Here is a 15,498-nt window from a genome sequence, read left to right as displayed (position 1 = left end):
CTCCAATGCTATCAAAAATAGATAGCTCAAAGAGCTATCAAAACCTGTGAGGAAAAAGGAGGGAGGTTGGAAACTTTTGCCAGAAAACTTTTGGAATAACATGCTATAAAATAGGGGTTTCAATGCTGGAAAGAGGATGCACAAGTAAAATATTCACGGCTCAAGCAGTCACACCAGAACCATTTTCTGCTGGTATCTATGTCTAATCCGATTTTCACTTAAAAGGCCCCCCACTCAGGGTAAAAATGAACAAATGAGTAGCTGGATTTAGATTGTTCAAAAATTGGGCTTTTTTTTTTCTTTTTTTTTTTTTCTTTTTCTTTCTAGAAGCAGGTTAGTGCTATCTTCAGCACGTGAAACTTCCCTAAAACCATCACAGCCTGTGGCTGCCACTAAGCAGGACACTGTGAGCAGAGCATGCAGCCCCTCTGACCCCCTCCCCAGAGCACAGACCCCAGCTTGAGGGCAGCCCTGCCTTCCCCACTGTGGCCGGGATCAAGCCAGGCTCTAGTTGTCCTCCAGTTTTTGCATGGAAAGAAGAACTCATTACTGAACATATCGGCTGCTGTGCTATCCACCTGTGTCAGCTGAGTCCATGCTCTGGGGTCGGGGCACCATGCGTTATTTCCCTGGCTGTGCTCTGTGAGTTAGGTACTGTGTCCAGGTACTCCTGGGCATGTTTTTCTATGGATTTATTTAGTTGTTGGCACTTAGCGCTGAGCTTTCTTCCCTGTTCTCCAAGTAGTCAACTCTACAGATTTGGTTATCACAAAAAGCCCTAAAATCTGGGCTGGTGAAGGAGTTTCCCCTCAATGTCAAGGAGGACTTATCTAAAGCAGAGTATGGTAGCTGACTGTGGGCTTCAGGAAACTCAAATACCAGATGAAACTCAAGAAGATGATTCCAATCACCAAGCCTTCTTGATGATTAGCTTCTTCAGATTGATTAAGAATATCTTGATCTTGAATATACCCTACTTCCACCTCTCCATTTCCCAGGAAGCACCTGAGGTGGCAAAGTTTTGACCAGTACTTTTTTTGTAATTGCTGAGTCTTTCTCTTCTGATACCTAACTTGAGGCATCTCTTCAATACATTGAAACCAAAATCTGCACTTCAAAACCTTTTTGAGATATTTTAATGCTGGGATTGGCAGATAACCACAGGGAAACAGCCAGCTGTTTAGAGGAGAACTGGACCAACCACCAGTAATTCCCATGGCGTAGTGGTACTCTGCCAGTGCTTAGTGAAGTTGGGTGACTCTGTAAGAGAAAAAACAGGTATAAAGACCTCTGGGGCAATGCACTCTAATTGCTAGTTGAGGCACTGGCTTATTCTTCTATGCTGATTTAATTTTTCAATTCATTCTTAAATGCTAAAGGCTTACCACTGTGTCACTCCGGACGGCAAGGCAGTGTGGGTGGTATAAGTCAGCAGCTATTTACCTGCTAGTGTTTTTTCTATTTCTAAATACATTTCTAAAACAAGACTGTGCGAAGTTGTGAAGGGAAGGAAAGCAGGCTTTATTTCATCCAATTCACCTCAGTAGGAGGTGGATTTGTTGGAGGTGGCAGCTGAAACAGAAGATGATCGGTCATTGATAAAAAAGAAACATTGCAATTACAGCACATCATTTCAAAACACTATTGGTCAGCTGACTGTGTGAGACTAACTTAGAAGATGTATCTGTGAAGTTGGGTGAAGGCCTTGTTGTTATACATCCCACCTATCTCTCATTTGAAACATGGTCGTTTGGGATGTTACAATTAATGCTGCCATGCATAAACCATGTTGTTCAAATGGATGGTGTTCAATAAAACACCAGCAGTCTGGACAGACTGTCTTTTTGCTGCATTGGACAAACAGATGAACCCATGGTGGTACTGCTGTTGCTGGAGGTCATCTTGAAGCCCGGTGGAGCTCTAGACTCTGTTACTTGAAAGTCAAAACCAAACCTCCAGCAGTAGCACAGAAGTCCTACAGCATATGCCATGTTTAGGCTACAGAGCCAGTCTGTCTTAATCAGAATGAATTTATCAGTCAGCTCACTGCAACTGCTTAATGAACAAGTTCAACCATTTCTTATTTGAAAATGTGTCACCATTTTAATTGTTCCAGCCACTTTCAAAGACTGATGAAAATCAGGTATGAGGTTGGACAAGAACAGCTGTCTAAAACAGCTGAATTGAACAGTTACTTGTAAATAAAATGCAGCCCAGCTCCTTCTTAACTCAAGCTTCTGTAGACAAAGGAGTTAGGCTTGACACCAGAACAGGCATGTAAAAGCAGGTAGATTTTTTTTGCTGACTTGTGAGGGAAGAGCATTCAGATCATTTGCTGAGTTTAGATTTGAAATATCATTCTGTTTTCTTGAGTTCAGCAGTCTGCTAGTATAAAATGAAAAGCTAAAAAACGCTTACATGATTTTACTTCACTCTTAATGGCAGCAGCAGCATCGGCAACAGCAGATGCCGAGTGCTGAGCAGAGCATGAGGCTCACGAGGTGTCTGAGGGGGTCCCTGAGCCCCAGCACCCCAAGGCTGTGCACCCTGTGTATATGGAGGTGATGGATGAGTGGGGCCATGCTCTGCCCTCTCAGGCATGCACGTGCCAACCTGGCATGGCCAGTACTGAAGCAGGCCTGGCACCTGATCGGCATCAGGATAAAGGCAGCAGCGTGAGGGGCACCAAGGAGTGGAAGCAAGTTCTGCCTCCAAGGTCAGAACCACGGCCTTGTAGCACACACAGCACCAGGACCCACACCGTGGAGAAATGGCAGCAAGCTGAAGTCAGAGGTGGCTCCCTCCTCAGGGAACAGAGCTCCATCTGCACTCCAGGCCCTCTCCACAGAGAAGTTTGCTGCCTCCCCAGGGCTCGGATCAGGGGCATAATGCAGCCCTCGGACTAGTGCCCACTCCTCCTCTTTCAAGTGGGTACCGGCAACATGGCTACAGGTAGCCCGAGGTCTGTAAAAAGGGGTTTCAGGGCCCTGGGGGAGACAACGGAAGGACTCAGGAGCACAGACAGTGTTTTCCCCAATCCTCCCAGTAATCGGGAGAGACAGGGAACAAAACAGGTGAGCCTGGGTCATCAGTGCCTGGCTCCAAGACTGCTGCCTCCACCAGAATTTTGGGTTTTATAATCATGGAAGAGTCTTTGAGATGACAGATCTGCTGGGGCCTGATGGGACCCACCTGTCTTGAAGGGGGAAATGTTTCTTGGCTAGTAACCTGGCAAGATTTGCCCTGGCTGAATGGAGAACTACATCTGGAACTACGGCAGAAAAATAAATTATATGAACTCTGGAAGAAAGGTCTGGTTTTACAGGGAAAGTACAGAGCTGCAGTTCACATCTGCAGGGAGAAAACAAGAAAAGACAAAGCCCAATTTGAGTTGACAATGGCCAGTGCAGTCAGAAAACAATAAAGGCTTTTTCAAGTATGCCAACAGCAAGAGGAGGTCAAAGGAAAATATTGGACTGATACTTGCAGAGGATGGTCACCTAACAAGTAAGGAGGAGGAAAAGGCAGAGGCATTTAATGCCTTTTTTCCTCAGTATTTAACAGTAGCAACAGATGTTGGGCTGCCCAGACCTCAGAGTTGGAGGACCATGCGTGACTGGGGGAGCAACAATTTTCTGTCTGTGGTCACCAAAATTGTAAGGGAACAGCTGTATCAGCTTAATGTTCACAAGTTGATGGGGAACAATTCACCCCAGAGTGCTGAAGGAATTAGTGGATGTTACAGCTCAACACCTCTCAACAATTTACCAAATTACCGGGAGTCCGAGGAGGTCCTGGCTGACTAGAAGGGCATAGGAGAAGACCCAGGAAACTCCAGACCTATTAGTCCTTGACTAATAGGTCTAGACTCAGTCCTCGGAAATGTTATAGAGAAGCTTGTCCTGGAGGATATTAAAAAGTACTTGAAGAACAAAGCTATTATCAGACATAGTCAACATGGGTTCATCACGGGAAAGTTTCCTGCCTTAGTGATTTGATCTTCTTCTACGATAAGGTCACCCACTTGCTGGATAAAGGGAAGGCGGCAGATGTGATCTTTCTGAATTTTAGTAGGACCTTTGATACCGTTCCTCACATCATCCTTCTGGACAAATTGTCCAGCTGTGAGTTGAACAGGTTCATGCTATGCTGGATGATGAACTGGTTTACTGGTAGAGCTCAAAGGGTTGTAGTAAATGGGGCTGCATCTGGCTGGTGGACAGTCACCAGTGGTGTCCCCCAAGACTCAGCTCTAGGACCAGTCCTGTTTAACATTTTTATCAGTGATCTGCAGAAGTGGAGTGCATCCTCAGCAAGTCTGTTGATGATACTGAACTGGGAGGTGCTGTTGACTACCTGGAGGAAGGAGATGCCTTGCCAAAATTACCCCTGTTCTTCTTTGATCCTCTTTCTTTTCCCCACATCATGTCATGACAAGTTCCTGTCCCTCAGCTCCCACACCTCTCCTAAAAGTCTGTGGTTTTTGCTTCGCATTCTCCTCACCGAAACTCAGGCTCTTCTGAGCCTCTCTCTACAAAGACAAGTTATAGACTTGTCCCCCAGGCCTTCAGTGAAAAGAACCTCTTGGTAAGCTGTGGCCCCTCCTTCCTAGCAGCACTGTGACAATGGTGAAAGTTCAACAAGATACTACTTGGAATAAGAACCACTCAGAGTTAGAACCATCATGTCAGTGCATTTAAATTTCATCTATATTTTAAGATACTAGTTCCTTGAAGGGCTGCCACCTCCCACCAAAAATTAAAGCCAAGCCTTTCCCAAGCCTTAACCAGTTCAGAAAATAAAGTAATTTGGGTAAGAGCTCTTTTTTTGGCACCCTTTTTTTTTTCCTGTAGATAATTTGTAGCTTTGGTAAAGGTGCATTCCAGGTGCTTTTGAAATTTCACAGACAGACAACCTGCACCATATATTTCATTGCTTGTGTATCACTCACCAAAGTCGCACAGAAACCAAATACAGAAAAATGAATTGATAGGAGTGTTTCTGTGTTGGAGGGACCAGAAGAAGATAGCAAGTGTTTCTGGAGATAGCATTTCCCGCAATGCCAAGATTTAGAATTTTGTTTGGATTTTGAGGGACAGAGACCAAATGCTATCAGCTCAGCTAAACTTTTAAGAGAATTTTCTTTTGTTGGCTGCAAGACAGTAGAGAACTTTCTCTACTCTTCAGTTAGTGGAGACAAGCAACAACAACAACAACAACAATTAAAAGGAATCGAGAGCTAGAACTAATGAGGACGCAGCAAATTATTTTATTTCTAATATTTTATCACTGTTAAATTCTCATATTTTAGTGGAAGAAACGTCACCCCTTTTGACATAGGTGGGAATTTGAAATGTAAAACTGATGAATCTTCAGTTAAAATCCCTTTTACTTAGTTCATACTCATACTACTAACATTGGTTAGGAATTCTTGCAAATACTGTCTCCAAAACAGGCAAATCCAAGTAATTTCATTCACTTGTGAAACAGTGGTGATATTACAGATTTGTTATTTATTTTATCACAACTGTTAACCAAAGCTGGAGAGCTGAGAAAATAAACACAATGTTGTTGTTGAAGTTCTAGTAGACAGGATTTTCAATGTGATGCATGATTAAATGCTTAGATACCAAAGACCAAATTCATCTAGCATTAATTAGATACCAGAACAGTCACAGCTTGTGTGTGCCTGACCTTTGAAGTTAAACATTATCCAACAGTTGGATTGGTATTTCTGGTATGTTCCACAATAAGTCTGTGGAACATGGGTTAAATATTTGATTTAAACATTAAAATGTCTGTATCCTCTGTTTAAAAAAACAACATGCCAAATTCAGAGAGTACATACAAAATTAAATCATGTTTGAGTTAGTTTGCTTACTTTTACAATATAGAAGCCTTGTATAAGAATGGGCATAATCTGTCAGACCAAAGATCCGTCTAGTCAAGTAGCCATCTCCAAGTGCAGCTGTAACAATTCCTGCAGGTGAGATTTCAAACGGGAAGAAAACACGTGATACCTATTGCTATAACTTCTTAGCCTCCAACTGTTTTACATGCAGGGCCTTTCACAATCTATGATAGGTGTGTTGTCTGTGTACATGACAACCTCCGTGGTCTTCTCTTCTCTGAACTTATCCAGTCCTGCCTCGAGTTTGTGTAAACTTTTAGTACAACCAGCATCCTTTGCCAAGGATTAACACACCAGGTGTGACCTTACTGGGTTTATTTGAGATGTCTCGCTCTTCTACTTCAAAAAATCACTGAACAACTGATCTTTACACACTGTCTCCATGCTATTTGTGCTGTTACAGATCACCACCATATCCTCCCTCAACCATCCCTTTTCCTGTCTAGAGTCCTACCTCATTAGTTCCACTTTACTCAAAGGGAAGCCCTTAAATATCTCACTGCTCTTGCTCTTCTCCAAACTCTAGGTCTGTGATACCCTTTCTGAGACAGTGGGATCCAAACTGCACACAGCAGGCAAGTATGAGCAAAGGATTTATGCAGTAGCTCAGCAACAGTGCCTCCTTTTCTCCATTCATTTCATCCAACTTCTTAACAATTCAATTACTTTTCCACTGCTGTTAAACACTGAGCTGATGTCTTCACAGACCTGTATATCACAAACTAAAGGTCTCATTCTTGGAAATGAATCCAGCCCAGAGCCCACCACTTCTTATGTGACTATTTCCCCCACCATGTGCACATAACTTTCCCTTTTCTACCTTTTCCCACAGATGTCAAACTTCTAGCCATTTGCAAACCATCACAGTTTCTGTAGATTCACTGTCAGGAGGCTGAAACTGAAGGAAAAAGGTCAACTAAAGGACTATGTCCTCTATAAGTGAGAAATGTGGGAAAGTAGGACACACACTATTTGATCAAAATACATTAATATTTAATTTATATTAGTCAAAGAACATTCTCACTTGAATTTTCAGGAAGGACTGAGCTTAAAACATTTAATCTAAATCATACATTTTCCCTTAATTTTCTATTAAATTATGATTAAGTTTATAGCAGAAGATTTCATTGTCTAATGATGGTAGATTATATAATATACCAAACCAATTCACATTTTCATTATAAATAGTATTGTTTTCCTGTTTATCCATTATGTTTCGCCAAACTGTAGTTGCATTGGCATGTTTTCTGAGGTGCTGGACACACATTCTGGACATGGATCAACCATCAACCTTCTTCTCACATTCCAAGGATGAAATTCTGCCCAGTACATGCCCTACTGTTGCCTTCACTAGGACCTGCTGCCTGTGGTCAAAATGTGCCTCTAATGTCCCTTTGTGCTTCAAAATAATTGCAGTCAAATCAGACAAACTTTCCAACATCTAATGATTTTTGTTGAGAAATGATGTTCTTCATCATTGCTTGCACCATCACTTAATAACATGCCAGGAGAACCCAAGATCTGACCCTGCTCTGAAAAGCTGGTAGCTGAGAATCCAGGAGTCCCCACCAAACCTGCTCCAGCCATTTGAGGTGGAGCGTTTCTGGGATGGAAACTTGCTCCATTGTCCATGACCATTCCTGTAGGTGCTACTTTGCTTTGCTGGGTTAAATGAAGGGGGATCCGGCAAAGCCAGGATCTATCCTATGTTGGTTACTGTGGAGAGACACAGTGAGAGATTACTGTGGAGAGACACAGTGAGAGATGATCCTTGCACCCCCGAATGTACAGGCTAAGGCTGGAGCAGAAGTAGCTTCATATGAGTGAAAAGCAGGTTTTATGGCAACAAGTTATTACCATACCACATAGCTCAGAAGGATATGTGCTGCATCCAGCAGTGCTTCTGCCCATAGCCACCCTTTCTGTCTTTCTTTCCCCTTGCCCAGTATATCCCACACTCAGTTTAAAGAGGTTATCACAAGCCTTGCTTAGCAATTCAGGTGTAAAACAAACTGCTTCCAGCTTCTGTCTTAAGCCTTTCTCAGACTGCCTCACGCAGTGAGTGCAGAACTGGGTCGTTTGTCACCCCTATCTGTTGGGAAGCAGAGAAAGAAAGCACAAAAGTAAAGCAAAAGTAATGTTAACTGTTGAGTGGTCTTCAGAATAATAAAGAAATTGTTTTTCCTCAGTAGGTAAAGACAAGTGATATAATTCACTGTGTAAAGGGAGAAGACGCTTGGCAGCTTGGCACCAGGACTAATGAAGCCGATAACCTTCTCCACTTTCTCTTTTTGGCCATCTCTCTTTTTGGCTGGTTTCCTTGGCTTACACATTGCTGACAGTTTCGTGAGAAGTCAGAAGAACCATACGCTAATTTTCACCAAGGAAAGCATAATTCGGAACTGCAGCTGCTTGGCGGATATCCGTGACTGTGATTACAACCTGGCAAACTTGATGTGCAACTGCAGAACGGTGCTGCCTTCTACCATGGAAAAAACTAACTACAACAGTGACCTGACCATTTGGTTCACAGACACCTCCGTGCTGGAGATGCTCCTCAATTTCACAAGGGTGTGTGATTTGAAGCTCTCCTTCTGTGGCACCGCTCCTCTCCCGACAGAATACTTGACCATCTGGGGACTGCGAAAGCTCCGTGTGAAAAACAAGGTCAAGGGACAATTTCCAGAGCAGAGCGTAACCATCTCCAGTAGCAGCAACAATGAAAAAGAGGACTACCTTGCGATGCACAACAAAGACAGGCAAATGTTAGTATACATTTCTTTTCTGGATACCTCTCTTTTCAATGGATACTCTTTGCTGAAGTCGTACAGTGTGGAAAATGTCTCTAGTATCACGGAGTATTTTCCCAGCCTTCTGTACTCTGATGTTTTCTCAACCTCAGACAACAAGAGCTATGTTGTAACGTTCATTTACTGAGTTCTTTAACAGAGTCAGTAGCCACAGGTATGGCAAAACACTAGGAGATGGGACTTTTCTTTGGTTTGGTCAGAAGAAGCCATTACGGGATGGAGAGTTTTGACTGTGTTCTGTACAAGGAGACATTTAAAGTAATACAGACTCATCAGACTAATTCAGTAAATGCTTCCTTAAAGAAGAAAACATGAAACAATGGGAAAACATCACTACTAATTCTTCTTATATGTTGTAAGCTAAGAACTGAAATCTCCTGATAAATTTTACTTTAGGGTAGTGTCTCGGAAGAAAACATAGCCACATACCTCCAGCTGTAGATCAGCCTGAGCTTCCCAGAGAATCACTCAGGTTGGACAGCAGCTCAGGAGGTCTCCAGCCAGCCCCCCTGCCCAAATCAGGGCCAGCTCTGCAACCAGACCAGGTTCTTGGGGCTTTTTCCGGGCAGGTCCTGAAAAACCCTGAGGAGGGAGCCTGTGTAGCCTCGCTGGGCAAAGGCTTCTCTGTCTGCCTGTCCTCATGGGGATTTTTTTTTCACATTTTAAGTCAGTACCTCCACTGTTTCAGTTTGTAACCACTGGTTGTTCTCCCAGCTTGTACCTCAACAAAGAGGCTGGCTCCATCTTCTCAGAGAGCTCTTCCTCCACATAGAGAGGCTGCTACTATGGCCCCCTCAGCCTTCCCCTCTCCAGGCCGAGCAAGCCCCGTTCCCTCACACTTTTCTCACAGCCACATGCTCCAGCCCCTGACTATCTTGGTGGCTCTCCACTGGGCTCACTCCAGTTGACCAACAGTTTTCTTGCACAGGGGGTGGACAAAACTGCATGTAGTACTCTGTATGCAGTATAGTAAGGGGAATAATCCCTTCCCTACGTTTACTGGCCTTGTCCTGTTGACATATCCCAATGCTGTGAAGTTTGAGGCATCTGAAGGGGTTACAAGCTACTCAGAGACAAACTGAGAGAGCTGAGTTGTCCTTGCCCTCTGCTACATGGTCAGAACTGGGAACCCCCTGCTCGTGCTCGTGATGCAAGTGGTAGCGCATCACGCCCAGCATACCTGAGAAGCCCTGGCCAACCTGCTGGGGATGCCAACAAGGGGGCCCCCTCCTCGCAACAAAGCCACTGACTACACCTCATGAGTGCCAAACCATGACCTCACTGATGACAACGCACCTCTCCCATGCTTTGGATGCATCTTCTACCAGCCATTTAACGAACCTTCAGGAACTATACCTTGGTCTTTAATACTCTCACTTGAAATGTTCTGCCACTTCCAACATCCTCAACAGGAGGAAATGAAGATGGAGCATTGTGGGGACAACACACCCCACCTCATTACTTGATCAGCTTTGGCATGTAAGAGCAGCTCACACCAAATGCTGTCATGCGCAAAGGCTCTCCTGCCCTACGGGCACTTGGGGACCAGTGTAAAAGCCGGCCCTGTGCCTCGCACCCTTACACACTCCTCCCGACGCTTTCTCCCCTGCACCCAACAAGGTGAGCCTGAACGCTGCTCCCCTCCTTCAACTGCCCCACCAGGCCTATCTCTCCACACGCCCTCTGCCCCCAGCCTCAGCAGCCCTTCCGCCTCCCCATCGCCATGCTCCCCACAGACCCACCCTAGGCCTCCCCACTCCCTTGGCCTCCCCGAGCACCGCTCCTCACGCCCCCAACACCCTCCACCTTCCCAACACCCTCTCTTCCAGGGACCCTCTGCACTACAGACTTGTCCTGCTACGACATGTCCGCCCCTGCAGACCCACCCTGCTGGCTAACAGCTGCAACGAGCCCTGTGTCAGGCAGTGCAAGGACTCCCACGTCACCAACCAGCCCCCAACGTGGTGGTCACCCTGCCAGGACCCATCCTCAACTCCTTCCCCCAGAACACCGCCGTTGGATCCTCAGCGTCAGCTGCCGTGGGCAGCAACCTCAGCTCCCAGACAGTGCCCATCTCCTCTGGAGGCTTTGGCTTCAGAGGCCTGGACTGCTTCAATGGCGGAAGAGCCTGCTACCACTGCTAAGGACCCACGCCAACACTCCTGACAGAAGCCTCCAACACCTCAAAGTTCTCATCTTCAAATGCATCTCCATAAATTGACCGTCCACCTGTTCCATTATGGTCAGTTATGTCACCTCCCTGACACACAAAGTCAGTAACTATTCTGTGAAATTTGGTGTTCTTGAATCCAAATCCTTTCTATCCTGTGCACAGGGCCCTGAAATTTTCAGCTGTTCGAGGGACAATGTTTGAAAACAGCTCCATGGTTACATGTCCTGAAGGTTTGTCATCAGCAGAAACTTCAAAATACACAACGGGGTTGGTGTCCTTTGACAGTCCTGCTGGCAGAGACTGTTGTCCCTTCTGCAGTTCTGACAAGCTTTGCTGGCATTCTTCAAACCTCTTCTTGAAAGAATTAGCTGTTTCTTGACTTTTAAATCTGACAGCAATATATTCTACTTTTACTTCACCATCAGCATAATCTGTGGCCGTCCAAATTAAAGCATTGTTTGATGTATCAGATGGTACTAAGCTAATTTCTTTGGTGATAACGTGGCTTGCACACACTTTAAGAACTTGGTCCCTTCTCATTAGGACTCTATCATATTTCTTCTGTGTATGGAAGAGGATCTTTATTCTCCAACACCACGCTCCTTCCACTGAGCCAGAAGTGTGCTCAGGTGGCCAAGAAGGCCAACAGCGTCCTGGCTTGTATAAGAAGCCATGTGACCAGCAGGTCTAGGGAAGTGATTGTCCCCATTTACTTGGCTCTGGTGAGGCCGCACCTCAAGTACTGGGTTTTGGGCCCCTCACTACAAGAAGGACATGGAGGTGCTCGAGAGAGTCCAGAGAAGGACAACGAAGCTGGTGAGGGGTCTGGAGAACAAGTCTTACGAGGAGCAGCTGAGGGAGCTGGGATTGTTCAGCCTGGAAAAGAGGAGGCTCAGGGGTGACCTTATCGCTCTCTACAGGTACCTTAAAGGAGGCTGTAGCGAGGTGGGGGTTGGTCTATTCTCCCACGTGCCTGGTGACAGGACGGGAGGGAATGGGCTAAAGTTGCGCCAGGGGAGGTTTAGGTTGGATATTAGGAAGAACTTCTTTACTGAAAGGGTTGTTAAGCATTGGAATAGGCTGCCCAGGGAAGTGGTTGAGTCACCATCCCTGGAGGTCTTTAAGAGACGTTTAGATGTTGAGCTTAGTGATATGGTTTAGTGGAGGACTTGTTAGTGTTAGGTCAGAGGTTGGACTGGGTGATCTTGGAGGTCTCTTCCAACCTGGATGATTCTGTGATTCTGTGATTCTGTGATCTCTGTCCCATCTGTAAAGTTTTGCCCTCTCTTTGAAAAGAATTTCTTCATCTTCTCCAGATTTTACCTCCACCTCTGGTAAGGACACAGTTGGCTCAAAATGGATATCATCACTATGTACCACTTCATCATTGCTACTACCTTCGTCTTAATCTGCTTTACTGGTTTTCTGTGCTCCAAACACAGTTGCTCCAGTATTTACCCATTTGAAGTCTTTATCTTTTGAGCCAAAAGCAAAGTCTCCAGAGTTTTTGGAAGCCAGATCTGCAAATGACAAGTCTGAAGTATTGCCAAAACAAAATGAGATGATTTTGTTTTCTTGTGTTGACTCTGAACACTCTGAATCACCTTCGTTTTTAGTTGACAAGTCTACAGGTTTGTCATCAGCTAGTGATAAAGTCTGCAACATGTGAACAGGGTCTGTGGTGGAATCTGGTTCTTCACTGCTAGCAGCTGACTGCACATACGCTGTCACCTCATCAGCTGATGGACTGGGTACTTCTTCCTTGCTGGTAGAGCAATCAGTTGAGCTGGTAACCTCATCCTCTTTGGTGTTTTTAATTTTAACTTCTGTCTTCGGAGTACTGGGCAGCTTCTCCGGCAGAAGAGCCTGCTACCCCTGCTAAGGACTCACGCCAACACCTTTGACAGCAGCTAACAATGCCCTGCAAGCCACTTCATGGACTGAGGATGCTCTGATCTCCGTGCTCTGGGAATATCTTCTGCACAAAATGCATAGCTGCTGATGGTCACTATGCTTGCACCTCTGACCAGGGCCCTTCTGTTTGTGCTCCTTCCTTTTCATGAGTCTTCCTCAATAAAGTTCTAATGCATGCCAGCCTGACACTCCTCCTTTCTTCACCCAATGCTCTTCATTCAAAGGGACCTGGATGGGCTGGAGAAGCAGGCCCACGTGCACTGCATGAGGTTCAACAAGTCCAAGTGTAAGGTGCTGCACCTGGGTCGGGGCAATCCCAGACAGGAGTACAGACTGGGAGAAGAACTCATTGAGAGCAGCTCTGCAGAGAAGGACTTGGGGGTTCTGGTGGACCAAAGGCTCAACAGGACCCAGCAGTGCACGCCTGCAGCCCAGAAGGCCAACTGCATCCTGTGCTGCACCAACGGAGGGGTGACCAGCAGGTTGAGGGAGGTGATCGTCCCCCGCTACTCTGCCTTCATGAGGCCCCACCTGGAGTACTGCCTCCAGGTTTAGGGCCCCCAGCACAAGATGATGTGTACCTGTTAGAGCGAGTCCAGTGGAAAGCTCCAAAGATGATCAGAGGCTAGAGCACCTCTCCTGTGAAGAAAGCCTCAGAGAGCTGGGGATGTTCAACCTGGAGAAGAGAAGGCTCTGGGGGACTTCCTTGAGACCTTTCAATACTTAAAGGGGTCTTCTAAAAACGACGGAGAAGGACTCTTTACTCAGGTAGATAATGAGAAGACAAGGGGGAATGGTCTTCAACTAAAAGAGGATAGATTTAGACTAGACATTAGGAGGAAATTCTTTGCTGTGGGGGTGGTGAGGCACTGGAACAGGTTGCCAAGAGAAGTTGTGATTACCCCATCCCTGGAGGTGTTCAAGGCCAGGCTGGATGGGGCCTTGGCCAACGTGATCTGGTGGGTGACATCCCTGCTTATGGCAGGGGGTTGGGGTTAGATGATCCTTAAAGTCCCTTCCAAGGTAAGCCACTCTATGATTCTATGATGATTCCCATTTGACCCTGTACAAATGTAGGGGAGAAGAGGCTGCGGCCCATGGAGAGCCCCTGCAGGAGCAGGCCCCGCGCTGGAGCTGCAGCCCATGGAGAGAAGCCCACGCAGGAGCAGGGGGTCTGGGGGGAGCTGCCGCCTGTGGGGGACCTGTGCTGGGGCAGTTTGCTCCTGGGGGATGGATGGACCCCGTGGTACGGAGCCGTGTGGGAGCAGTTCTTGAAGAGCTGCTGCCTGTGGGCAGCCCCCGCAGGCTCAGTTTGGGAAGGACGGCATCCCGTGGGAGGGACCCCACGTGGAGCAGGGGCAGAGTGACCGTGAGGGAGAGGTGGAGACAAGCGTCAGGGACTGACCGCAGCCCCCATTGCCATTCCTCTATGCCACTCAGGGGGAGGAGGTGGAATAGGGTGGATGTGGGTAGGTGTCTTTAGTTTGTGCTTTGTTTCTTTCTCACTGCTCTAGCTTGTTAGTAATAGGTAATACATTTTATTAATCTCCCTATGCTGAGACTGTTTTGCCCATGACTATCATTGTTGAGTGATCCCTCTGTGTTTATCTCAACCCTTGAGCACTTTTCATTGAATTTTCTCCCCCTTTCCCTTTGAGGAGGGGAAGTGAGAGAGCAGTTGTGGCAGAGCTCAGCTGCCCAGCTGGGTAAAACCACCACACCTGGCAAGGATGTCACCAACATCACCACAAGTGGGCACCGCCCGGGCTTCCAGCGCATCACCCAAGACCTACTCGTGCCTAACCAAAGCCTCTTACGACAGCAGGGATGGAGTACACAGTCTGCATCCCACCTCAGAGCACAACCGGTGCTGCATGTGTGAGATGGACAGCAACCTGTGTTTGCTGGGGGTACGGTGGGCTGGATTTTCAGTAGGTGATGGAGGGTACACGTAGCAGAGTATTCTCACCCTCTGCACATCATAGGAAAGAGCTGGGCAAGAGACAGGGGGGACACCATGACCACAAAGATGATTTTTCCAGAAAAAAATAATAATAATAAAGAAAAGAAAAAAAAAGCCTGTATCTTTGGGTGTGCTGGCTCCTGCAATTTCCCCAAATGCGGGGAACTTGACCTCATCTTTTATGGTAATGGTAAACTCTCCCCTCTGAAAAAAAAGGAGAACCACCCCTTCTGCAACTCTCATCTGATAAGAGAGACATGGCTTCAGGCAGACAAGTAGCAAACAATTTGCAGTGGCATTGTGGGAGAAAGATTGCCATCCCCTGAAAAACAAATGTCAGGGCAGCATAGATAGTCAGAAGACCACTCCTTGCCCATGTCTGCAGGATTCATGTTCTATGAGATACGATTAAGGCTGGGATCAATGCATATAATATAATAAAGGATTTGGAATAGCAACTCCTAAGTCTTGCATTGCCAGCAAAGGATTTAAATAATATTTTTTTCTCTTGACCTAGGATAAAATACATGTGCTGAGGGGAACAGTTAGTAAGATTCTGAGGAACCTATGAGTTTGCTTCAGCAACTTTAAACTAAGTCTTTCCTATAACTGTAATCAATGATGGAGTGGTTTTGATAGGTAACACACCTTAATCTTTCAGACTACTTAAATACACGTATAACTTCATTACTGCGAGCTTTCTCATCGAAATCAACCATGTATTAAC

The 15,498-nt window shown here is 46.0% G+C and overlaps 1 protein-coding gene across 1 annotated transcript; it reads left to right on the top strand.

Annotated features, from left to right (window-relative positions):
* The first annotated feature begins 8,092 nt into the window (after window positions 1-8,092).
* C1H21orf62 (chromosome 1 C21orf62 homolog) lies at window positions 8,093-8,931 on the top strand. Its single transcript, XM_040577101.1, has one exon. The coding sequence runs from the start codon at window positions 8,171-8,173 to the stop codon at window positions 8,846-8,848; it is 678 nt and encodes a 225-aa protein (XP_040433035.1). The 5' UTR covers window positions 8,093-8,170; the 3' UTR covers window positions 8,849-8,931.
* Window positions 8,932-15,498: the final 6,567 nt, after the last annotated feature.

The sequence above is a fragment of the Cygnus olor genome, chromosome 1, assembly GCF_009769625.2.
Source record: "Cygnus olor isolate bCygOlo1 chromosome 1, bCygOlo1.pri.v2, whole genome shotgun sequence".
In the NCBI taxonomy this organism is placed as follows: Eukaryota; Metazoa; Chordata; class Aves; order Anseriformes; family Anatidae; genus Cygnus; species Cygnus olor.
The sequence above is the reverse complement of the archived record's forward strand: the minus strand, read 5'-3'. Positions and strand labels throughout refer to the sequence as shown.